Raw genomic sequence first — 27,133 nt, 5'->3', positions numbered from 1 at the left:
CACAACTACTGAGCCCGTACGCCTCAGCTAGAGAGAAGCCTGTGTGCCACCACGAAGAGACTGGGCACTGCAGCTAAGACCCCATTCGGCCAAAAAATAAAAATAAATAAATTTTTAAAAATAAATATTTTTTAAAAAATGAAATGAAAGAGCTCTAAAGCTTAAAAAAAAAAAAGAAAGAAAGAAAGAAAGGAAAAAGAAAACCAGAGTTATATACTGTAGATCAGAACAATTCCTCCGACCTGTAGTTTGTTCCATTCAATTTATTTCAACACGCCTGCTGTGTGTAAGGCACTGCTCCGGGGTTCCTGAGGTCAATCTGCATGTCTCAGCCCTGAGGAAACTCGCTGGCTGATGGTTGCCTGAGGCCTCATACGAAGTGAGAGGCCCATAGAGTTTGTTTCCTTAGATTGCTGAAGAAAGATGCCGACTCCTGAGAGGAGTCTTACCCTCCTTGTACTCTGCTGAAAGCCTAACGGTGGGAGAAGCTGATGTTCAGCATGCCAGCAAAGCTAGGACCCCAGCACCTAGAGGAGTGCGGGCACATGGTAGGCACTTCCAGAGCATTCAGTGGATGGATGGATTCTTGTCTGCATAAAGGTGTAGGCGATTGTTGGTGGGGGGACACTCTGAGTGGCAGATGTGTCGTCTCCTACACCAAGTGATGTAAGCACAGGCACGGGAGACTGAAAGCAACTAGGAAGTCATAGAGAATCAGAATAACTAGTGACCAAAATGGACTCCAAAAAAATCATGCTGGGCGATTTCCCTTTTTTAAAAAATTTCTGCTGAACGGTAAGTTCTGCTGAGATGAACCGCAGAATTCCTGAGCACAGCGTTCACACCACCATCCTCACCAGCCCCTGCTCTGCGTTTCAGAATGACTGAGGTGGGGTGTCTTCAGGGAGCACCCTGAAACGGGAGCTCATTCCCCTCGTGGAATCACCTGCAGCTCAGACATCGGGTCGGCTGAACTGCGGAGAGGCTCTGGAGGTTGTCAGGAGACCTGGGTAGCCAGAGGAGCCTGGTCACTCCGAGCTGGTGCGGCCAGAGCAGGACGGCACTGCAGGAATTGAGACTGCGCCTCGCTAGATGCTCTAAGGTGACGTCCTTCCCTTAGGGTCTCAGCCAGCCAGGGGTGTGAATGCAGCAGAACCTGTTTCCTAAGACCTTGAGGACCTTGGGGTGAGCCCCATGACAGGCAACAACCCCAAAGTCAAGTCCTCCTCTACAGCTGCCTTAGCTTAGGCTGTTATACCAAAATACCATAGACTGGGTGGCTAAAGCAACAGACATTTATTTCTCCCAGTGTTGGAGGCTGGGAAGCCCAAGGTCAAGGTGCCTGAAGGCTCAGTGTCTGGTGAGAACTCCTCCTGGCTTACAGACAGCCATCTTCTCATTGTTTCCTCACATGATGGAAAGAGAGAGAGATCTCCAGTATCTTCCTTTTGTTTTTTTATAAGGGTACTCATCCCATCATGGGAGATGCACCCTCATGAACTCATCTAAAGCTCATTACCTTCCCAAAGCCCCATTTCCAAATGCCATCCTATGGGCGGTTAGGGCTTCAACAGATGAATTTGGTGGTGGAGGTGGGAGGAATGATGCATGAACATCCAGTCCATAACAAGAGCCTTGAACGGTTTTTTTTTAAATTATTATTATTGGAGTATAATTGCTTTACAATGTTGTGTTAGTTTCTGCTGTACACTGAAGTGAATCAGCTATATGTATACATCTATCCCCTCCCTCTTGGACCTCCCTCCCACAGCCGCCCCCATCCCACCCATCTAGGTCTTCACAGAGCACCAAGCTGAGCTCCCTGTGCTATATAGCAGGTTCCCACTAGCTATCTGTTTTACACATGGTAGTGTATATATGTCAATCCTAATCTCCTAATTCATCTCCCCCTCCACTTCCCCCTTCATGTCCGCATGTCCATTCTCTTATGTCTGCATCTCTATTCCTGCCCTACACATAGGTTCATCGGTACCATTTTTCTAGATTCCACATATATGCGTTAATATACGATATTTGTTTTTCTCTTTCTGACTTACTTCACCCTGTATGACAGACTCTAGGTCCATCCACATCTCTACAAATGACCCAGTTTTACTCAACATCACTAATTATTAGAGAAATGCAAATCAAAACTACAATGAGGTATCACCTCACACTGGTCAGAATGGCTGTCGTCAAAAAGAGCCTGAACACTTTCAATTCGACACGCTCTTACTGAGCACCTTCTACATGCTCAGCTGACAGCAAGGAGCTCCCAGAAAGATGTGATACTGACCATGACATAACGTGGTCAATGCGATAGTGTGTGCACGAATAAAACACTGTAGGAACTGGGAGGAGTAGACAAGCAGCTCAGTGTGGGAGGTCCCAGGAGGTGTGACCAGGCCCATGAAGATGAAAAGGTAGGAACATTCCAGGGTGAAGAGCATGAGTGAGGACAGCTGGCATACAAGGGCAGGCTTGCAGCAGGACACGGAATTGGCTACAGTGTGAGGTCTGTGGAAGGAGAGACCGGGCAGGAGGGTTGGAAGGTGAGGCTAGGAGTGTGGCTGGAGCTGAGTGATGTGGAACTGACAATGCCAGGGCCACGAGCTTCTGAAGGCAGTCAGGGCCCAGCACTTTGCTCCCTCTGACTTTGCTTGAAGAATTGTTGGCCCAGGAGTGGGATTGCTGGATCATACAGTAGTTCTGTAATTAGTTTTTTAAGGGACCTCCATACTGTTCTCCATAATGGTTGTCCCAATTTACACTCCCACCACTGGTCTAGGAGGTACTCAATACTCTATAATGACCTATTTGGGAAAGGAGTCTAAAGAAGAGTGGATATACGTATATGTATAACTGTTTCACTTTGCTGTACACCTGAAACTAACAGAACATTGTAAATCGACTATACTCCAATAAAAATTTTAAAAAAAATTGTTAGGAAGTAGGGAATCCAGCTAAGAGGTTGTTTCAGTAACTAAGGCAGGAACTCTGGCCCTGAGCCACAGCACTGACCATGAGAATGGAGAAGAGGAGATGATCCGGGAACATCCTAAGTTAGAAGTGATTTTTTTCTAACTTGGTGGCAAATGAAACATGGAGGATGCAGAGGCGAGATCCGAGCGTGGCTCTGAGGCTCCGAGGTGGAGAGGCTGGATAGATGTGGTGCTGAAATGATGATGCGGAAGAAGCCTACGGGGAGGTAAGAGGAGAGGGAGAACGAATTTGCTGTGGGACTTAACTGCGTTTGAGGCACCTTTGGGACTCGCGGATGGCAGACGTCCAGGAGCTGTTGGTGTTGAACTCGAGGAACAGGTTCAGGTTGGACAGGCAGATGTGGGCGTTGTCAGCATAAGAATTATCACTGTGTTCTTAAAAGCTGATGAACTTGGCCAGGTTAGTTGTGTAGATTGAGGAGGAAGAGGTCGGGCCATATTCTGCTGTGGTCTCACCCTCCTCTTGCAAACTTCTTATCTCTGACATTTTCTTTTGGAACACGATGATGCCAGTTTGTTCACAGAAGTGCGTGCTGCTGTGGCCATTTGGCCATCTGGGTTGTTTTCATACCTACGTTTTTAGTCCAGACGCCCATGGTTACAAGGGTGAGAGAACCACCTCAAACTGGCTTAAGAAAAATAGAGAAGTTACTGGCTCTGGAAACTGAAAAGTCCTAGGGTGCAGCTAACTTTGGACACATCTGGATTCAGGAACATAAATGATTTCATCAAGAATCTGTCTCTCTCTGGCTCTCAGCACTTCTTTTTTTTCCATTTTTTTTGAGATGATAGAGGCAGATCACGTAGTGCCATATAAGCCATCATAAGCACTTTGTTTTTTATTCTGAATGAGATGGAAGCCATTGGAGGAATGACATGATCTGACCTACGTTTTAGGAGAAACACTCTGGCTACCATGTTGAAACTAGACTGTAGGGAATCAAAGAGTGAAAGGAAGGCCAGTGTAGGAGCAGGGAGAACGGTTAGGAAGATTTTGCAAATTCCGGGTGAGCGAAGCCACCTTTAGATAGGCTGACCTTGACTCCACTCCCCCCTCCAGCTACTGCCTCATTCCTCGATTTCCATCATAGCAAAACACCTCAAGAGTAGTTTGTACGGTCTCCAATTTCATCTCCCCTCATCCTCTCGTGAGCTCACTCCAGCCAAGTTTATCCGCACCACTGAACCTTCAGAGCTGTCGTCAAGGTTACCAACAGGCCCACCATGTCAGTCTGTGCATTGCCAATTCATTGGCCAATGCTCAGACCTTTTACTTGGCCCTTTGACAGTGATTGCATTTGACAGTTGCTATTCCCTCCTTCGTGAAATATTTTCTTCTCAGCTTCTGGGAAACCACACTCCCGGTTCCACGCCCACCATATCACCTGTTCCTTTTCAGCCTCCTCCGCTGGCTTTGCCTCACATCTCTGATCTCTAAGTCAGGGTACCTCAGGACTAGTCCTCAGACACTTTCTGCTCTCTAGCTGTACTCACTCCCTCATCAATCTCATTCATGCTCAAGGATTCAAATGTCATCTGTATGCTGACAACTCCTAGATTTGTATTTCCAGCCCAGACCTTTCCTCTAAGCTCTAGGTGAACAGATCCAAGTGCCTGTTCAGCATCTCCCAGTGAATATCAGATGTTTCAAACCTAACTTATCCAAAACTGAATGCCTGAGCTTTGCTCCCAAAATTGCTTCTTCATGGAGTTTTTCTCTGAGTCTCAGAGAATGGCAGTGCCTTTATTTCAGTTGCGTGAGCCTAAAATCTTGACATCATTTTTGACCTGCATTTCTCTCTGACATAGCCCTCTATCCATCAATCCCCCATTCCCCAGAGAAATCCTTCAAAATATATCCACCTTCAAAATATATCCAGAATCTGAACATTTCTCACCACTTCAGTTGCTACCAAGCTGCTCCAACCCACCATCATCTCTAGGCTGGATTGTAATCACAGCCTCCTCGCTGGTCTCCCTCTCTGCCCTTGCCCTCTACAATCTACTCTCCACGTAGCAGTCAAAGTAACCCTTTAAAATCAAGAGTCAGAACACACAGCTCTTCAAAGCCTTTAGAGTAAAATCCAGAGCCTTACAATGACCTCTAAGGCTCTCTATGATCTGAGCCCGCACCCGACCTGCCATTTCTCTGACCTTGCTCACATCTCTGCAGCCACAGTGTTCTTTTATCTTTTTGCAAAATAAGAGAAGCATTCCCTGAAGTCTAGTCTGATGAAGCCTAGGGGACTGCTTCTCAGAACGATGTTTTCAGATGCAGACTATATATTATAAAGAAAACCAATTATAATCAAAATACAGATATCACAATATTAATAAAGCAAGTATGCGATCTCATATGTTTCTTTACTAATGCATTCAATTGAAAAGCTAACATTCGTCCAATAAATACCATAGTTTTGAAGTAGTGATGGTATAAAAGATATTGTGAGATATCTGTAAGAATTATAATGTGATATGAAAATATCTGTGATTTCCATTGGCTGCAGCGTCCACGGTACTGCTACCTTGGTTTGTTGCTTATGTTCATAGTTGATAGAAATGCTAAATCTCAGCTGGAGTAAGTGGAAAGGTCACAAACCCCTGAATTCCGTCTATGGACCTACATGAGGTTCAGGGAAGCCACGGTAAGAACCCTGCTTCAGGGCTGAAGCGTGAGCTGTTCTCTCTGCCTGGAGTGCTCTTCCCCGAGGACCCCGCGTGGCTTGTTTTACCTCGCTGAAGGGCTTTAGTGCACCTCTTTTCAATTTAGAATTCACAGCACTGTTGCTTGCATGCTTCTTATGATAGAGGCATAATGAATAAGCCAATACATGTGAAGTGCTTCAGGGTGTCTCACTGTAAGAGGTTTTATAATTTGAGAAAACTCCCCTTAATTGGGACTAGTTGGAGGAGATAAATCTGAATATCCTTAAATTGTAAAATATTTTCAAACTTAGTGTTGCTTTAAAAAATGTTCAGTTACTCAAGAGAGAATGACTTAGCAGAGGTCTTAAAGGAATCCCTTTAATTAATAAATAACAATTTAAATTCACATATACGGAGGCTAGTTAAGTGTTTGAAGGGATTTCTGAAATGTTTCACATTTTTCGCCTCAAAATATTTGCGGAGGTTATTTTCCTCCCAGCTAATACCGCCCTTTTCTAAATTACCACAGATTCCAAAATAATAGCGCCTGAATTTACGAAGATTTTTAATAATAGAGTCAGCATTTTATCTTTGCCATTTGGAAGAGAACACTGGGGTGAATAACCAGGAAGTCATGCTGACGTATCTTTGGGATATAATTTTCTTCTGGTAGGTCCGTTCCCCAGTTCACTCATTTATGCATTCAGCAAATATTCATTTGTCTACCCTTTGCCAGGCACTATCCTCATGATCTACTGGAGAGGTGAGAGATTAATGCAGTAATAATGCTCAAGAAGAGTGCTGGTCATAGGAGGTACATAATAAAAGTGAGTTGAATAAATATATAAAGTGACAGGTGGGTGGATGGATGAACGGATGAATTTATCTCACACATATCTTTCAGCTAAAGGAATCCCAAGAGAAATTTAACCTAGTCTCTCATCTTTACTCTTGACATTTTTGAGCAGTATGGTCTGAGGCTTTCAGGAAACCACAGATTTACTTCTGTGGTCTTTAGGCAGAAAAGAGGGAGACCTGATTTGCTCTTCCTAATGTTACCCTTTGAAATAAAAATAAAGCGTGTAAAAGAGATACCAAGTATAGTCAGCACTGGGAGCAGAGATGCTGGTTGGGATCTATCTAGATGGGGCCAGGAGGAATTTCTGCTCATTAGAGCTCTGAGTCAGAATGCTGAGGTTAGGCAGTAAAAATGGCATTGAACTAGCACTCAAGAAGCACACGAGAGCATCCACTGTATCACCAAGGTCAATCTTAGGTAGTGTATGTGCTATGTCCCCAAGAAAATCTAGAAAAGCAAGATGATCCATTGGTTGTTCAGTAGCATGTTTTTCAATCTCCACATCTGTGTGATTTTCCAGGTTTCCTCGTGAAATTAACTTCTAGTTGCATGGGATATCTTTTTGCATCCCTTCACTTTCAGTCTGTGTGTATCCTTACATCTAAAGGGAGTCTCTTGTAGGCAGCATGTGGATGGGTCTTGTTTTTTCATCCATTCAACCACTCTATGTCTCTGTGTTGGCTTCTATACAGATGAAGCAACAAGCTTACTCAGTTTTGAAGGAGTATCCTCATGCAGGAGATGAACCTTGTTACTGAGCTCTGCTTCAGCTCCTGGTTGTCTCTCTAACCTTTGTGCTTGTCCAAGCAGCCTACTACAGTAAGTCCCCTGCATATGAACGAGTTCCATTCCAAGAGCGCGTTCGTAAGTTTAATTTGTTGGCAAGTCCAACAAAGTTAGCCTAGGTACCCAACTAAGATAATCGGCTGTATAGTACTGTACTGTAATAGGTTTATAATACTTTTCACACAAATTATACATAAAAAACGAACACAAAAAGTAAAGAAAACATTTTTAATCTTACAGTACATTACCTTGAAAAGTACCAGCTATATCACTGCTGCTTTTATGCTTGCTTCCAGACATCCTGGGCTTGAAATAAAGATACTGTACTACTGTCCTCTATACAGTACTGTACAGTAAAGTACACAAAAGCACAACCACTTGTAGAAGATGCATGCAATGTGTCAATGTTCTCTAGACATGTGAACTAATTTACGTGACTGGACATGCGAACACACGTTTGCATCTTTGAAAGTTCGCAACTTGAAGGTTTGTATGTAGGGGACTTACTGTATGTATTTAATAACTCCTCATAGTTGAGGATGTGCTAAGACCTGTCAGTGTCTCAAACGGGAGGCTCTCAGAACCTAGATTCAGGCTGACTGCAAGCTAGACACTCAGGATCAGTTTTTCCTTTAAGTATGCAGATATATACAGTCCTGTGGGACTGTACGTGTAATCCCTGATGCCCACCAGCGTCAGAAGATTTGGAGGGGTCCCCTGGGTGGCAGCTGCCGAAATCAGGGCTCCAAATGAGTGTGTAACTTCCTTTTCTGGGTGATAGCTGTGAGCTGGCGCGAGGCTGAGGGAGAGCGCCAAGGGGCGCTACATTCTACAGCCTACATTCCTTGAAAGCAGCTCCATAAGCCACTAAATGTGAGCCAGACCTGAAGCCAGCCCCTCATGCCAAAGCTCCAGGACAAGCAAAGAGACCTCCTTCATAGAAAGACGGGGGGTGTGTTTCAGTCCGTTGTCTGTGCGGTGCCCTGGCGGTGGTAGCCTGCCAAGAACTACCTCTCTGATTGCCACAGTCCTGTGGGACCCAGGAATGCAAGCCGCCACCCCCCGCCTCCTCCCTACCCTCCCACCCCTCCACCCCCCCCAACCCTACACCCACACCTTCCACCCCTGGCCACCAGAGCCACCAGATCAAGGAACATCCCTTGGGTGGCAGCCACGAAAACCAGGGTACCAGATACAAATGAACTGACTTACAAAACAGAAACAGAGTCACAGACTTAGAGAATGAACTTATGGTTAGCCTGGGGAAAGCGTGGTTGGGGGGAGGGATAGATTAGGAGTTTGGGATTGACAGGTACACACTGCTATATTTTAAATGGACAACCCACAAGGACCTACTGTATAGCACAGGGAATTCTGCTCAGTATTCTTTAATAACCTAAATGGGAGAAGAATTTGAAAAAGCATAGATACACGTGTATGTATAACTGAATCACTTTGCTGTACACCCGAAACTATCACAACATCGTGAGTCAACTATACTCCAATATAAAATAAAAAATAAAAAAACAGGATACCAGAGGTAAAAACCAGGGCACTGGATGCACATAAAGCTTGCCTGCAGCAAACACTGGCACCCCGGAGCATGGCAGAGGGTGAGCATGAAGACAGCTCCCACCCTCAGAGGTCTCTGGGAGGGATCACAGTCAGCCCCAAGATGCATGTTTAATCAGAAGCCTGCCCCTCGGGAGTAGTCATGATGCTTAGCTAATAGGCCTCCTTCACAGAAAGAAGGAGCACCTGGGTCTGTGGCCTCTTGTTGTGCCCTGGGGGGTGGTAGCTGTTTAAGCACTCTTTCTCCATTGGTCACAATCCTGTGGGACCCACACATATAAGCCCCATTGGCCACCAGAGCCACGTGATACAGAGGTGTCCCCTGACAGCAATCACAAAAATCAGGGTGCCAGGTAGGTGTATGAGCTCTTTTCTGGGTGACACTCATTATTACGGTCTCAAGGGACCAGGAACACAGGCTCCCCTGTCCTCCAGAGCCGGGCAAGCCAGAGGCATCCGCAGCTGGCAGCCACAAAACTCAGGGCAGACTTGTGTAAAAGCCCTCTTCTGGGAGATTCTGAAGCTCTGGAGCACAGCGGAGGGAGAGCACGACAATGGCGCCCACCGGTCCTCGTCCCCGGAGTGTTCCCGCAGGCTCCTAGGAGTGTGTGTTAAATCCGACGCCTGCCTCTCAGGCCGCAACATGCTTATGAGAGTTTCTCCGGCAGGTCTGCTCTTCCTCTTACTTCCCCTGTTTCAGTGAATGGCACCGCCCTCTATCTGCGTGTCAGCCTGAAATCCTTTTTCTCCTTCACTCCCGCGTAGAACATCAGTCACCAAATCCTACTGATTTTTCTTCTTTAATGTTTACTAAGTGAATCTATTCTCTCCAGATCCCTTGCTCCCACCATTGTTTCAGCACCCTTTGCGTCTCACCTCGATTGCTTCCGTAACCACCTAAGTGGTCCTACTGACCCTTGCCTCCCTCGTCCCCGTTTTACCTCACATCCGGAACGAGGTTTCTGAAGCAGCAATCTGATAGTTTTAACCACTGCTTAAAAGAATGCATCTATTTCCTATTTCCTTGAGGATAACTGCCACCAAACTCCTTACTGTGGATAATACATTTTCATTTTATGGGTACTTGCTGACCTCTGTAGTCATCTCTCCTCACTCCTACTCCATGTACTTTAAGCTCCAGTCATAAAAAAACAATTTATGATTCCCCAAATGCACTATATTTTCCTTCGTGTCTGTGCCTTTTTGCACGCTGTTCCCTCTACCTAAAAGTCTCATCGCCACATCCACCCCCTTCACCTGACGTGTTTCTACTTGTGCTAAAGTATTAGCTTAGATGTTCCTTCATGTGGGAATCTTTCCCCTCTCTCCAGTCTGCATTAAATACAGCTTTTATGTGCCAGTGGCATCCAGTGTTTACGTTTATCATAAGCCCTCATGTCCTTTTATTGCAATCATCTGTTTCCCTCCAAAGGAGGGAATTAAAATTTAAAAATTAAGGCTGGGACTTCTCAGGGAGCTTGGAGAAGGCACTCGAGAATCAGACATGTTAAGCCTACCCCATTTGTTGACAATCTTCCATCTTAAGATCCTAGAGGACCACAAAATTAAGGCTTCTAAAATCAAGTTTCTTAAGGAAACTTAGTTCACATATCCTTAACACCAGCATAAAGTCTCACATATAATAAGCACTTTGTAAACATTTTTGAATGAGTGAAATAATGGTAATGGTTTATTTCATCTCAAAATATAAGATATATTGTCCAAGCTGTACTCAAAGGAAAATTAATAACTTTAAATAATTTTTTAAAAGCCAATTAAAATAAACTAAAGGTTTAGAAATTTCCACATGAGTTAGAAACAGAAGGAAATTTCTTTGATTTGACAACAGCTAACAGAAAACAAAAGCAAACAACATGCTTAAGGATGAAACATTAGTAATGTTCCCTTTAAAGCTGGAAACAAGACAAATTTGCCTGGTGCAACATGATTCAGCATTGTTCTAGAGACATTAGCTAATACAGTGCAATAGTTAATAGAAATTATAGGTATAAATATAGGAAAAAAGTGATAAAATTGTCATTACATGTAAGTGATGTGATCGTTTACCTGTAAAAAAACAAAATCATTTGAAAACTATTCAAAATAATAAACTTTAGTAAGATGATTAGATACAAGATAAAGACATGAGTGTTCATTGCTTTCCTAATTGTCAGGAATAAACAACTCTAAAATATATTTTAAAAGAGCCTGCTTACTATGGCCATAAAAAGTATAAGATGCCTAGGAATAAATCTATCAAGAAATATACAAGACCTACCTACACTGTGGTTAAAAGGTAAGTTCTGGAGTAAACTGCGTGGGTGTGGATCTCAGATCCAGTGTTTACTAGCTGTTGACCTTAGGAAAGTTTAACCTCTCCATGTGTTTATATTTGTAGAAGAAACTACAAAACTATATATATGCACTTGTGATTAGCACTGCTCTGTGTATTTAGGTTCTGAGCTAGTTTTAACTTGACTAGCTTCCTCAGCTGTAAGGCAGAGCTAACAATGACTGCTTCCCAGGAGTTGGGAATAACCGTGAGAATCAAAGTGTCTCAGTGTTCATGGAGCATGTGTTTTGCCTCTTGCAAGGTGCATTGCAGATGTCATGACTAGAGTGATGACATCTCTTTCTTGTCAGAAATCCTTGCCATGTCTGCCATAGCCTCTCTAGCCAGCACATTGCAGGAAGACAGGACATCCTCAAAACCAGTAACCCTGCTGGATCACCGGAGGCTGCCCCAGCTCTTAAGAACGAAATGAGATTCTTCTTAGTTGCACGTCCCACAGCCCAGTAAACTGGCAAGACTTCTCAAGATGTGGGGGAAGAAATTCCTTCAGTTCCTCACGCTCCTCTCTGTGTCCAGAGATGTTGCTTACAGTCTGCTCACCCCTACGTTGACCCAAACTTAAAATGCAGCACTTCTTTTCCCTGAAATTATCCTCTTTCACAAAAGCATGGATGAACAAAATCTACTTCCCTAAAGATTTTGTATTCTGCCTGAAGGGAGGAACGTTGCATTGCCATTTGCACAGCGAACAGCTTAAACATCCATATTCGATATTTCTGTTTCCAAAAGGCTTCTTTGTGACAACCCACTGCTAGGAATTCCTCTCTGTGTCTCTGCCTCCACATTCATCCGGCTTGATCAGCTCCTCTCTTCCAACCACTCTCCCGTTACCCCCACTCAACATCAAAATTTCGCTCCCTTCGCAATACAGAGCAAGCCCACCCTCGTTGGCTCCTATTCCTTGACTTATATACATAAACCAACCTGGTGCTCAGTAGACCAAAGCCCTTTGCTTCAGCAGCATTCCCCACCTGCCATAGAGGAGCTATAGAAATAGAAAGAGCCGTTTTTCCTGTTATATGTAATTAAACCCATTTCCTGACTTGTGGTCAAAATGCTAAATGGTATTTGCATATGGTCCTGTGGCCCTGTTCTTAAAGGAATTTGCCTTTGTCATATTTGTTTTTCTTCCAAAGGTGTCCCTCAACCTAATATAACTTGGTTGAAGAAAGGAGGATCTCTGAGTGACAATATTTCCTTGCTTTTCAATGGATCCCTGTTGTTGCAGAATGTTTCCCTTGAAAGTGAAGGAACCTACGTCTGTACAGCCACCAATGCTCTTGGAAAGGCGATGGCATCATCCATCCTCCACTTCCTGGGTAAGCGTCAAATTCTTGTTGTCCTTCAAGTGCTTCCTATAATATGTACAAAGTAAGACCTGGTTTTGTTGATTCTGGGGTTGAGGAGTAAACAAGGGGACATTAAATGGTTTTAACTATTGCTGCCACTGCCCACTTACAAACGAGCACTAAATCTAATACTCTGTCTTACCAGTTCTTCTCTTAGAAGGCTGTGACTTTCTTGCTGCTCCTTCTCTGCCTAAGAACCTACATTGGGATATAAACTTTCCGCCCCGAATCAAGATCCTTCATATTCTGCCTTTACATCTGCTTAATTCTTTTCCCTGACCTCCACTGTAAGCTAGCACTAAACTCTGTTCTAGGCAACATGGTTTCCTGCCCTGTGTTCCAAACCCCCCTCCACACACACACACCCCATGCTGCTTCCCTGGAAGTGTGGCTTCCATTCATATTGCTTACCCAGGAAAAGTGCTCATTGCACTCATACTGCTCACTGCCTTTATCATGTTGCCCCAATACCTCCCATCCTGTAGGGCCAACTGAATTCCTATTTCCCGTGTGAATCCTTCTCTGATTTTTTTGGACCTCTCCTTTCTGTGGTCTCACCCCTTGGTCCCTAAGTCCTAACACACATTGGTCTCCAATTGTTTCCTCTTTCGTTTGTGTCTCCTCAGCTAAATTGTAGGTCCCTTAATGGTACAGACCATGTCTAATGTTTCTTTTGCAGTCCTAAGTATATAATAGAGTATGAGGCACACAGTAGGTGCTCAACAAATACTAATCAACTGAGTCTTAAGACACCTTGTAGTGGGGTCAGTATTGTAATTTGGGGAAGGTCATTGCAGTGAGCCCCCGGCACAGGGTGGTAAGCTGGCTTCTGCTGCTGCTGTCTGTCAGGGATAAGATCTGGAGCTCACGGAAGTCTGGTCACCAGAATGAGCTTTAAGTTGCAGGGGTTTGAGGACTCAATAAGTAATACTCCTCTTTCCCCCCCCCCCCCAGAGTTTGGAAGTGATTGAGAGTTAATCACAGAAGTCAGTTAGACTGACATTAGGGATCATTTATTATTGTCCTTTGTATCTCCAGCACCTAACACAGGTGTAAGTATTAAATAAGTGTTTCATAAACAAATAAAACTGAGTCACTGGCAGAACTGGTATGAGATTATAGAATCCGCTGCCAAACTAAGCGGATGATGGAAAGAGCTTTCTCCATGGCTTTTCTTGTTGGCAGTTAGAGGAGCCCAGAGACATAAGTAGATGGGGAGTTGGAATAGGTGTCATGCACAAAGCACTCTGATGTTCATGAACTCTTTAGATATTTACAATAGCACAGTGTTGGGGGCAGTAATATTTTATCCCGTTGTATAAACGAGGAAACCTGCTACTCATTGAAAGTTTGTACTAGAGGACTTCTCTGGTGGCGCAGTGGTTAAGAATCCGCCTGCCAATGCAGGGGACATGGGTTCGATCTCTGGTCCAGGAAGATCCCGCATGCCACAGAGCAACTAAGCCCGTGAACCACAACTACTAAGCCCACATGCCACAACTACTGAAGCCCGCATGCCTAGAGCCTGTGCTCCGCAAAAAGAGAGGCCATCGCCATGAGTAGCCCACGCACCACAACGAAGAGTAGCCCCCACTCGCCACAACTAGAGAAAGTCCGTGCACAGCAACGAAGACCCAACACAGCTAAAAAGAAATGAATAAAGAAAGAAACTTATTAAAAAAAAAGAAAAAGAAAGTTTTTACTAGAGCCCAAATATATAGTCATCTCTTTCAGTGTTCTCCATACTGCCCTGCTTGACTCTCAGTGCTGATCAGAAAGGCACTGGCGTGCCTCCATGCGGCCCTTCCCAAAGAGCCTCTGTGGTCCTCTAGGATCTTAAGATGGAAGATTGTCAACAAATGGGGTAGCTTAACCTGTCTGATTCTCGAGTGCCTTCCCCAAGCTCCCTGAGAAGTCCCAGCCTTATTCCTTGCCTCTCCCCCTCTCCACTCATGAGTCTGTGGGGGTGTCTCAGTTCTGCCCTGCACGCCTCTTCTCTCAGAAGTCTCTCCAGTCAAGCAGACTGAGGAATCAAGAATGTCTTACATCACACAATACACAGCACTCCTCCACCATCCTTCTGCTCTTACACTCATGCACTCCTCACCATGCGAGGTGCCCTATAAAACATCACCCCTTCTTCTGTTCCCAAAGCTGTCTGGAGGGGAAGAGCCCTATAAGCCCCAGCTGCTTCCTCCAGTCCCTTTTGGAATTCTGGTGAATGTATTTTTTCCTACCTTGTTAGTTAGGCTATAAACCCTGAAAACATGCAGAGATGCTACATGTTAGCGTAGTTAATAACTCTAACTAAGCCCCTGTGGCACTCCGCACACCCAGCGCCACACATAGCTCCCAGATCTGTGTGAGCCTGATGTCCTGGGACAGAGCATTCTATTGCAAAGGAATTATTTCCCAGGAGTTGTCGTCTTTCAGAACACCCAAGATGGAACAAGAATTGGATAACTTCTAATTGGTAAACAAGTGTTCCTTTTTTTCCCCTCAGAACAAAGCCATTCAGGCAGTAAACTTCTATTTCCCAAGGACCATAAACAGCATATGCTCCAGGCATCCAACACTGGAACCAACAGTAATGGGGCAACAAGAGAACCCCTACCTTCAGGTCTGGGGTTTGGGCTTTTCTGGGGGATTTGCTGGTGGTAAGACATGTGCTAAGAAAAGGATTTAGTTAAAAGACCCTCCATGTTTTGCACTTTGCAATAAGTAAAATTATTCCTAGGCATCCAGTCAGCTTTTCCCTTCCCTCTCAACCTTCTGGGGTTCAACTTTTTCCTTCCATATTGAACTTTTTTTAAAAAAATTCACTCCTGAGGAAGCCCACAGAGGTCATATCTCAAATCTGCATCATTATTTGTGGTAATGCAGACATTGTTTTCTAGTTGCAAAACAATTGCTAACTTGGTAAATATTAATAGAGGGAAGATTTGCTAAGAACTGTGCAATCAATTCTATCATTTGTCTTCTTTCACAAATATTTTTTTCCACGCATATCAGTACTTGGTCACAAGAACCTAATCTAGGTATTTCCAGCTTGCAAAACTCTTTAGGAGGCCAAGAGAGAGAGGTACAGTTTAGAAAATCAGAAATGTTTATGAGAATAAGGTATAAATTTGTGCGTGTATTCATACAATGAAATATTATTCGGCAATAAAAATAAAAGAATGAATGACTGATATACAGGACAATATGGGTGTATCTCAAAAACATTATGTTAAGCAAAAAAAGCCAAACACACAACAGTACGTATCGTATAAAGTCCAAGAACAGATAGTACTGATGTATGTTAATGGAAATGAAGAAGTAGTTGCCTGGAGGAGAGGGAAATTGATTACAAAACAGGCAGGAGGAAATTTTAGGGGCAATGAAATGTTATATACCTTGCTTTGGATCACGGTTACATAAGTGCATACAATTGTGCAAACTCATAGAACCACATGCCTCATATCTAAGCATTTTATTGTATATGAATTATACCTCAGTAAAAAAATACATTTTTTTTTAAAGAAATGCACGGGTGTCCTGCCTTGAATCATCAAGGTGTCTTAGTGAAATGTGACAGACTAGAAAGAGTAAGGTTTGGAGACAGACACACTGGGCTCCAATCCAGCTGAAGGACCTTGGGAAAGTCACTTAGCTTTTTTAAGTGTCCACCTCTGCAAGTAAAACTAATCGAATTCACAACATGGCCATAAGGATTAAATGGAAAATTGATGTTAAAGTGTTTAACTCAGTACTTATCACCTGGAAAATTCTCAATAAACTTAGCTATTTTTAAAATTTGTTTTAAATAAACTGTAATCCTGGGGGGACAACTAAAAATATATTCTCTTCTCCTTTGCAAATGATCCCATATGCAACTTAGGACAAAAATTCCAAAATCAAAAGGAAAACCGGGAAAACAATTCAGTTAAAGAAATCAGTCCCTCTGTGAGGGAGCCTGTGGACACAGCTGGTAGCTATCAATTACTTGTGATTATTACAAGAAATCTGGCACTTTCTGTGATCATACACAAGTGTGTCATCATCGTGTCCTACCTCAACTTTTTACCAAGTGTCAAAAGGGAAGGGAAAGGCTGCTTGGAATGGGGATTAAAGAAAAATCCGCTATAATTATTGGAGGGGGTCAGCTTCAACGTTTCTAAAGGAAACTCCCATTTTCACCTTTCCAGATGTCTCCAGGACAAATTATGTACGCAGTTTCAGGACTAATCTGAAGCTTAGATTCAGAATTAATGGAAGAGTAAGAATGGAATTGAAATGCAACTTTAACATTTCTGCTTAATCCCTGCTCCCTGCTAAACATCTTTCATTTCTCGGCCTGATCCCCTTTGGAGAAATAAAACCCATTAGGGCATCCCCTGAGAGACCCTCCACCCTTGTCCTGTTGGCTCTGCTTGGAGAGTCCGGAGGAGCCAGCGCACTGCACAGGATACCTCCTCCTTCTCTCTGGGATTTTTCTGGCAGATCCAGCTGCTCTGCAATAGCCCCTCTCCCCGGCTGTGGTCCAAGGGCCCCATTCTGGCTGCCATTCCCACCAGTTATTACAATAAGCTAGTTGAGGGAAAAGGAGATTTAAAGGACTCCCTTGCACTGTACGATGGCTTATTCTCGGTGTGCTACTCAGAGCACCAGACAGGCAGCTAAGCAGAAAACCAGCTGGCCGTGGTCTTTGGCCGGGTTGTCTCCAGCCCCTCATCATTTCTCATCTGTCCTGACATTCATTCTCTTTCCGCAGAGACTTTCTGGGAGCTTGGTAGCTGGACACAGTGTTCTGCCACTTGCGGCCACTTGGGAGCCCGAGTTCAGAGACCCCAGTGTGTAATGGCCAACGGGCAGGAAGTGAGTGAGGCCTTCTGTGAGCATCTCCAGAAGCCGCTGGCTGGGTTCCAGCCCTGTAACATCTGGGACTGCCCCTCGAGGTATGTGTAGTCATCTCATCAGTACCAGGTTTTGGCTTGTTTTAAAATGCCCAGTCATTTGGAGTTAATAACTCAACCACTATGATTTGTTTAGCATTTACCATACAAGGCACTCTGCTAAGTTCTTTATGTGGATCACTTCACAGTCATGTATGAGGTCGATGTCGTTCATTTTCTATTTTACAGATGGCACAACTCCCCTAGGCTGCACAGTTACAAGGGCCAGAATTCAAATTGACATAGTCTGATTTCACAGCTTGTGCTCTTAATTGCTACCCAAATCTGTTTCCTGCACTCACAATGTACCTTAAGAGCACAGTGAAGCTCATTTCATGGGTTTACCCAGGAGATAAGGCAGTGGGCCAGATCATGAGAGGCACTAGCTAAAAGCACAGTTCCTTAGACTCTACCCCCAGGGGTACAACCATTAATAACCTTTCTGTGTCACAGAAAACGCAAATCAATGGTTTTAAAAATGTCCAAATTCAAACTCATGGTCTCCACCAACTCTGATCCGTCCCCAGTGTTCCAGATCACATTGACAGCATCCTAAACTCCCCCTCTCCTCTCACTTCCATCCGTTCTTGTCAATTTCCCACTGTTACCAATGGAGTCCCAGCCACCATCATTCCTCACTAGGACCACTCCAGGAGCCTCCTGAGTTTTGTCTCCTTTCTAGACTGCCTTGTCGCATGTATAAACAGGACCATCTTTAAAAACACAAACTCATGGGACTTCCCTGGCAGTCCAGTGGTTAAGACTTTGCCTTCCAACGCAGGGGGGGTGTGGGTTCGATCCCTGGTCGGGGAGCTAAGGTCCCACATGCCTCGCGGCCAAAAAACCAAAACATAAAACTGAAGCAATATTGTAACAGATTCAATAAAGACTTTAAAAATGGTTCACATTAAAAAAAAAACTTTAAAAAAACCCAAAACACAAACTCATCACGATGCTCCTCTGTCGAAAAGGGAACCCTCTTGCACTGTTGGTGAGAATGTAAATTGATACAGCCACTATGGAGAACAGTATGGAGGGTCCTTAAAAAACTAACAATAGGACTACCATATGACCCAGCAATCCCACTACAGGGCATATACCCTGAGAAAACCATAGTTCAAACAGCGTCCTGTACCACAAGGTTCATTGCAGCTTTGTTTACAATAGCCAGGACATGGAAGCAACCTAAGTGTCCATCGACAGATGAATGCATAAAGAAGATGTGGCACCCATATACAATGGAACTTGACTCAGCCATAAAAAGGAACGAAACTGAGTTATTTGTAGTGAAGTGGATGGACCTAGAGTCTGTCATACAGAGTGAAGTAAGTCAGAAAGGGAAAAACAAATACCGTATGCTAACACATATATATGGAATCTAAACAAAACAAAAAAAAAATGGATTTGAAGAAACTACGGGCAGGACAGGAATAAAGATGCAGACTTAGAGAATGGACCTGAGGACACGGGGAGGGGGAAGGGTAAGCTGGGATGAACTCAGAGAGTGGCATGGACATATATACACTACCAAATGTAAAACAGATATCTAGTGGGAAGCAGCCGCATAACACAGGGAGATCAGCTCGGTGCTTTGTGACCACCTAGAGGGTTGGGATACGGAGGGTGGGAGGGAGACGCAAGCGGGAGGAGATATGGGGATATATGTATACGTCCAGCTGATTCACTTTGCCATAAAGCAGAAACTAACACAGCATTGTAAAGCAGTTATACTCCGATAAAGATGTTAAAAAAAAACAAAAAACCCTTCCATGCCTTCCCATAGTTCTTAGGACAAAGGTCAAAGTTCCTGGCATAGGGACTGTGTCTATCTTGTTCATTTTATCCCCCAATGTCTAAAATAATGCCTTGCACATAGTAAGGGCCCAGTACTTATTTGCTGCCTGACTGAATACGTGAGTGAAAGAATAAAAGTCCCTCCGTGCTTGGGTCTCAGGCTGCCTTTCTGTCTCATTGCTGTCTCTCCCAGCCTGGTTATTGGATCTCCATCCACAATAGTCTCTTTGGTCCCTTCGATATACCATTCTGTCTCCTGACTCGGGGCCTTTGCACATACTGCTTACTCTCGTTTCACTTAGTTATTCCTATCCATCTATTTTCAGGGAAACCTTCTAGTCCCCAAACTAACCCAGACCCCTGTGCTCTATGTTTTTCTCTTTCCGTGTCATTCTTCTGCACAGCTCTTACCACAATCTGCCTGTCTTGCCCACGCACTGGACCATCAGTTCTATGAGAACAAATCCACAGCTGGTGTGTTTAACAAGTTATCACCAGCACTCAGCACAGTGATTGCCCCATTGCACACTCTCTAAAAATATTGGTTAAAAGAATGAATGAATGATTGAATAGCATAGTCCCTAGCAGCTAATTGACCAATGATGCCGTCGACTGAAAATAATGCACAACCTAAAAGTCGAGAGGTATGTTTTATTCGACAGACATTCTGAGGACTTCAAGCTTGGGACATAGCATTGCAGATAATGCTGAGAAACTGTTCTGAAGTGGCAAGGAGGGGATTAGGGAGCCACGATATATAGGAGTTTTTGCAACAAAAGACCAGGTAGTTGGAACATCAAAAGATTACTGTTAATTAAAGAAAACCAGCTATCTCAATTTAAGGAATTTAGCGCCTTTGTATGGGAAGATGCAAGAGTCTGAGCTTACCAAATCATTCCTTTGATGTGCACCTCCACTATCTGGGGCCAGTATCCTGTGCTTTCTCATCCTGAGTCTCCTCGGGGTGGTGCACCGTCAGGGCGGCCGTAATGTGATGGCTTCATGGCTGCAACATCCTTTGTTTACTGATATGGCAGGCAATATTTTAGTTCACAATGCCAAAATTCACATTAAAAACAAACAAAAAACCAAACCAAGACAAAAACCAAACAGTAGTAGCACTTACTGAGCACAAACCTGTGAGGCAGACACTATTATCAACCTCATTTTACTGAGGAGGAATCGGAGGTGTACATAATGTTGTACAGCTCACTGCCCTGTGCAAATGCCCACCCCGGATCCATGATCTGTGCCTTGGAGGAGAAGTGGGAGGCATGGTCACACCATGAAACAAAAGAGATGACTCGGAACACGTTCTTAGAAGAGCCGTGGATACCGTAGACAACTGGACCTGTCTTCCAGTGCCGTAGGCACCTTGACTCTTGCATAAGCTCTTCCTATCCTTCAAAGGAAGAGCTTGTGCAACAGTCATCTGTCCCGCAGGAAGCAGCAAACTGATGCTAAAATAACTAGGAGGAATTTGATCCAAGAAAACTGGTTTATGTCAATTCTTGATTCTCACAATGAGAATTCACATTGGGAAATTTATCCTTATTTTTTAAGTACTCTCAACCCTTTAGCCACTCCTAGAAAAAATAGAGTCATACACTTTCATACCTAGAAGAAACAGTAGAGATCATCTAAACCTAGATCCCTCTACATCGGGGTCCTTCACATTTCAGTGCCACAGACCCCTCGTAGTCTAGAGAAGCCTATGGCTCCCTTCTCAAACAAGGGTTTTAAATCTATAAAATAAAATATACTTGAGTACAAAGGAAGCCAATTAATTATATTGAAATATAGTTACTGAAGTAGTTTTAAATGTGTGATGTAGTAGTAAATTTGCTTCTCTATTAACACACTAAATAATAGGATCTAGTAGTACAATTGATTTTGAAATGGTGATGAATGTAATTGCAGTTTTGGATGCCTGCCACAATTTTCATGTCATGTGAAAATAGCTATGATTTGTACTGGTAACAAAATCACAGGTATTGCTACTACTACTATATCTTGTTGCCTACATTTTTACAGTTGAAGGCAATACTCAATTGCCGTTACAGCTTAGTAACAATGAAGATGTAATCCTTTTCCCATCCAAGTCCATGGTTCCCTTGGAGAACAATGGGGCTCAGGTTAGGAACCCCTACTCTTGCAGTATCCTGGTGGCAGCTCGAACATCTTGAGTGACAGAGCACCCAATATCTCCAAGGTGTCCACTTCCAAGTTCAGTCTCCTATAATCATTATGAACTTTAGGGTCAGATAAATCTAGAAGCAGTCCCAGCTTTGTTGGCATGTTAGTTATGTGACCATAGCTATTTAACCCTGTGGACATTGCTGTCTTCCTTGCAAGAATGGGAACAAGATGACAATTACATAAGAAAACATGCAAATATCTCAGAGCACAAAGAGCACATAGGTGCTTTAGTAATATTTTCTTCCCTTTGGTTTCAGTGAGTTGAAATCCACCTTTTTGAAGTTTCCACCTAATTTTGCCCTAGCTCTACTCTATGAAGCCACACAAGTCATGGCTCCTTACATACGTGAAGATGGCTCTATCCCACCCCTATGTTGGTTGTCTCTACGTGGTGATTCTGTTGCTTCTCTGAGTAAAAGCAAATCTGAGCATGTGGCTGGGAGTTATCTGTGCTGCTGCCCATTCCCAGAGAGACGTGTGAGGGCCCTGAAACAGTCATCATCTTAGGATTAATTTTTCCTTTAGAAGGCACTCCCTTTAGGATCTGTCTTACCTGTGCTTACTAAGCTCCTGTAGTTTTTGTTCTTAGGTGGTTCACGGGCACGTGGTCAGAGTGCTCTGTGTCTTGCGGTGAAGGATTCCGCAGTCGGCAAGTGACCTGTAAGCGCACGAGAGCTAATGGAACTGTGCAGGTGATGCCTCCGAGAGCATGTGCCCCCAGAGAGAGGCCTCTGGGAAGAAGACTCTGCTCCAGTCACCCGTGTGTTCAAGGGCTTATTGAACCAGGGAACCAGGTAACGCTGACAAATCTAGTGTTTTGATAGTATGATCATCTAGTATAATCATCCACTCCCTGTGGTGAAACCCATGCATCAAAAAACTAAAATTAAAAAAGAGACTTCCCTGGTGGTCCAGTGGTTAAGACTTCGCCTTCCAGTGCAGGAGGTGCAGGTTCGATCCCTAGTCGGGGACTAAGATCGCACATGCCTCGCGGCCAAAAAACCAAAACATAATACCGAAGCAATATTGTAACAAATTCAATAAAGACTTTTAAAATGGCCCACATCAAAAAACTAAACTAAACTAAAATAAATCCATGCATCAGGGCCCCTCTGCACAGGGGAACAGGAGAGCCCAACTGCTGCACGACAGTCATGAAACTCAGCTGCACAGGGACCTTACCACACCGCACACAGGCTGGTCCACGGGACCTTGTTATCCTATTAATGGGCCTCTCTGTTGTAATTAACACAGGCCGCAGGGACCAAAAGTTCCCCTTGGCCCTTCTGAAAATGTTCGGTGGTGTTAGTGCAGGAAGGTAATACACACTTTCTGCATTTCTGCCCTGCAGTGCAGCAGTTGTTGCTGTTGGGAGTCATTGTGCTAATTCTCTTAGATCATTTTTCCCTTTAGTTGTTCTGATTAACTCCAAGCACTGCATGGCTACACACTTGTCTAACTGCAAAATGCACAGCCCCAATTCTGTGCAGGGACGACGCAAAGCAGAGTGTGATACATCTTTCTGGAGCATCAAGTTTACTAACTAGAATTGGAAGAACCAAGGAGTTCTTGGAACAAGAACTATCCCCCTCCCCCACCAACACGGAAGACAGAAGAGTAGGGGAGGGGAGACGTGCCCCAGGAATGACAGTCCAGTCTCTCAAGTTTCACCCAGGTGGGGTGGGGGTTGAGGGGCAGACCTGCAGCCACGGTGACCTCGCTTTCTGTCGCCCGGGCTGCTCCAGAACATCCTCTGAGCTGGCCAGGGTCTTAGATACGATGCTTCTGAAGGCCGTGCAGAGAACACACTCATCTTCCACCGGACCGGGCCCCAGGGAACACGGTGGCCTGACTTTCCTGCCTCGGTCATCCATGGGGTTCACATGGGCTCACTCTATTATGACGCCTCTTGCTGGGCAGCTTGCAACAAAGATGTTTTAAAATAAAGCTCCAGATTCTCCCAGCCACCCCTTGCTTTTTCTGGCTGTGGCCAGAGAGAGTGGATGAGGACACACTCTCAGGCTGCCCAGTGTGGGAGGACCTTCCAGTGTTGGACACACCCAGGGGGCAGCTGGTTCCCTCTGGGGCTCCAATCCCGCTGCTGCTGGAGATGGATGTCCCAGTGCCACGCTGGGGGGCTGGGCTGGGGGTGGCAGTCCTCGACTCCAGGCTGGGTGGGGGACAGGCAGACTCACTGGTCTTCTGCCCTGCCTGCTGGTCTTCCTGCAGCTGCACATTTTTTCTCTGGTAGAGCCACCTGGTTTGCAGGGAGGACACCACAGGGCTTGGAGAAGGCTCAAGTTCACTGTCACTGAGGCCCCTGGAAGAGAAGGGCCTCACAGTTATGATGGAGACCCCCACCTGGGTTTCTTGGATCTCACACTGCCTGTTCCAGTGTCCTGGATCTGGTCGCAATTCAAGCCCAGAGTCCTCACCATTGTCACCTCCAGGTCCTCTTCACAGGGTGGGTGGAGTGGCTCCTTCTGGTCCATGTTCACCCATGGATGCCTCATGAGGTCAGGTAAGGTGCCTCTGTCACTGGGGTTGAGGGCAATCATTTTTTGTAATAGATCCCTTATCTCCAAAGATAGATAAGGTGGGATGGGGTATTGCCCTTGTAGGATTTGCTTCCGCAGGTCCTGGAAGTCTTTTCCCACAAAGGGCTGGGACCAGTTACCATGGTGTAGAGCACTACTCCCAGGCTCCACACGTCCACCGCAGGGCTGCGGTACCTCTGCCCCGGCAAGAGTTCCGGGGCAGCATAAGGGACTGTGCCGCAGATCGTGTCCAGTAGGCCAGTGTCATCACACTTGTTGCTGAGGCCAAAGTCTGTAAGTTTGATATTCATGTTGGAGTCAAAGAGGAGGTTCACTGGCTTCAGGTCCCGGTGCACGATGCCCCTCTGGTGGCAGTGCTGCAGGGCGGAGACCAGCTGCTGGAACGGGCCTCGGGCCTCCGCCTCTGTCATACGGCCATGGATCTTCAAATAGTGGTACATGTCCCCCCCACTGACGTACTCCATCACCAGGAAAAGAGTGTCCTCCGTGTCAGTCACCCCCAGCAGTTTGACAATATTGGGGTGATTCAGAGCCTTCATATTGCACACTTCCCGGGAAAGTGCCTGGACACTTGAGAAGCTCTGACGCCTTTTCTTAATGACCTTGACAGCCACCTGTGTCCCGGTCAGAATGTGCCGGGCCAACTTCACTTTATTGAAGATGCCTTCACCAATGGTGTGGAGGATCTCGAAGTCATCAATATGAGCCTCCTTGTCAGCAGAGTTGGCTGTGAGGCCCTGCATCATGGTGATCTGCTAACTACACTGACTGACAGCACTACCTAGCAATGCTAACTATGCTAACTAACAATGCTAACTGTACTAACAGTGCTAAGTATGCTATCTCTACTAACAACGGTAACTATGCTAACTGTACCAACAGCGCTAACTAGTACTAACTACACTAACTACGCTAATAAACTATTAACTATACCAGCTGTGCTAACTATACCAACAATACTGACTATGCTAACTGTAGAGAGAAAAATGAGACAAATAAAAAAGAGTAGAGAAAAGAGAAAAAAAAATCAACAAAATGGCAGAAACAAGGAAAAAACAAGCTAACTGTAGGTCCAAGGCCGTCAGGTCACCAAAAGCAGCTTCCTGGGCTCTAAGGACCAAAAACCTGGGCCCAGCTTTCTCTTTTATAGGGCTTTGTGAAGTACATCACAGTGGTGCACTGTGAGGTCAGAGCAAGAAATGGACCCATCACAGCTGGGGATACACCACAGTGGTTTTCTCACTTTTTGAGTTCAAGGCCCCTTTACACTTAGGAAAAAGGATCCCAAAGAAATTTTTCTTCACGTGTGTTATTAGATATTGGTATTCACTTTGTTATAAATTAAAATCTGTAGGATACTTCAGTGGCCTTTTTATTTCTAGTTTGAAAATGTGTAATAATTTTAAAGACCTCATAATGTCTACACTTGAAATATTCAATTCCTTTTCCTTAAGTTCTGGTCTCAAAGTAATGTTACAACTTAACTGACTTCACGATACTATACAAAATGTTCTGTTGCATAAGACACGATAAGGTACATTATGAAAGTCTATGAAGCTGAGAGAAGATTTGCCAGGAAGGTAGGTCATGAGCAGATTCCTCATCAGGAGCCTCGGAGGCCAGATGGCATGGCTCAATGTACTTGAAGTGTTGAAGGAAAGAAACCGTCAACCAAGAATCCTATATCTAGCAACACTTTCCTTCGAAAATGAGGGAGAAATCAAGACATTCCCAGTTAATCAAGAGTTGAGGGGCTTCCCTGGTGGCACAGTGGTTGAGAATCTGCCTGCTAATGCAGGGGACACGGGTTCGAGCCCTGGTCTGGGAAGATCCCACATGCCACGGAGCAGCTGGGCCCGTGAGCCACAATTGCTGAGCCTGCGCGTCTGGAGCCTGTGCCCCGCGACGGGAGGGGCCGCGATAGAGAAAGGCCCGCGCACCGCGATGAAGAGTGGTCCCCGCACCGCGATGAAGAGTGGCCCCCGCTTGCCGCAACTGGAGAAAGCCCTCGCACGAACCGAAGACCCAACACAGCCAAAAATAAATAAATAAATAAATAAATAAATAAGAAAAATCCTTTAAAAAAAAAAAAAAAAAAAAGAGTTGAGAGAGTTCTTAACCACCAGACCTGCCTGCCACAGGGAGTTCTTCAGGTTGGAGTCAAGGACCCTGGACAGTAACTCAAAGCCTTATGAAGAAATAAAGACCTCTGGTAAAAGTAGATAGACGGGCGATGAGAAAAGCTAGTACTATTGTTAACTTTGGTTTGTAGCTCCACTTTTTGTTTTCTGTTTGATTTAAGAGACTAATATATAATAAAACACACACACACAAATCATCGCCTTGTTTCTAATACTGTCTTTTTTAATTTGGGGGAAAAGTCTGATTGGTCTCTACAATGAATGCATGTGTCTGACCTCAAGGATTGCATTTGGAAATCATAGTGTCTCTATCTTCCAGTACAAAGGTTAACCAAGGTCGGGTCCCTTTGAATGCAGCAGCTCAACAACAAGCTACAAGATAGATGGATTTGAGGCAATAGGGACAAGAGCAGGCTTCAAGAAAAGGAGCAGAGGAACACTAGTAATATGTGCACAGAAGTCTCAGAACCGGTATTCCAAATACCACCTTGAATGCTATTATAATAAAAAATACCTGGGGAAAAAATTTAAGAAATGTGTAGTAGACCCTGTCTTAGCCTGCAGGGCACCATTAGAGGAAACCACAGATTGGGTGCCTTAAACAGCAGAAATTTATGTTCTCCCAGTTCTAGAGGCTACAAGTCCAAAATCAAGGTGCTGTCAGGGTTGGTTTTGGTCAGACTTCTCTCTCTGGCTTGTGGACAGCCACCTTCTAACTACATCCTCACATGGTCTCTTCTCTGTGCACACACACAGAGAGTTCTGGTGTCTCTTCCTCTTCTTATAAGGACACTATTCCTATCAGATTAAGGCCCCACCCTTATGGCCTCATTTAACCTGTAACCTCCTTAGAGACCCTATCTCCAAATACAGTCACATTGGTGGTTAGAGCTTCAATATACAAATTTTGAGGGGATACAAACGGGTCCATAATATTATG

At 44.6% G+C, this 27,133-nt stretch overlaps 1 protein-coding gene across 1 annotated transcript in view; it reads left to right on the top strand.

Annotated features, from left to right (window-relative positions):
* The window catches only part of ADAMTSL3 (ADAMTS like 3), a 389,643-nt gene that overhangs the window by 343,185 nt on the left and 19,325 nt on the right, over positions 1–27,133 (top strand). Inside the window, exons 24-26 of the mRNA XM_057543842.1 lie at positions 12,355–12,537; positions 17,321–17,504; positions 22,084–22,288. Coding sequence (XP_057399825.1) covers positions 12,355–12,537; positions 17,321–17,504; positions 22,084–22,288 — 572 coding nt within the window. The remainder of the gene's footprint in view (positions 1–12,354; positions 12,538–17,320; positions 17,505–22,083; positions 22,289–27,133) is intronic.

This window comes from Balaenoptera acutorostrata, chromosome 3 (assembly GCF_949987535.1).
Source record: "Balaenoptera acutorostrata chromosome 3, mBalAcu1.1, whole genome shotgun sequence".
Classification (NCBI taxonomy): Eukaryota; Metazoa; Chordata; class Mammalia; order Artiodactyla; family Balaenopteridae; genus Balaenoptera; species Balaenoptera acutorostrata.
This window is presented reverse-complemented; position numbering and strand designations above follow the sequence as displayed.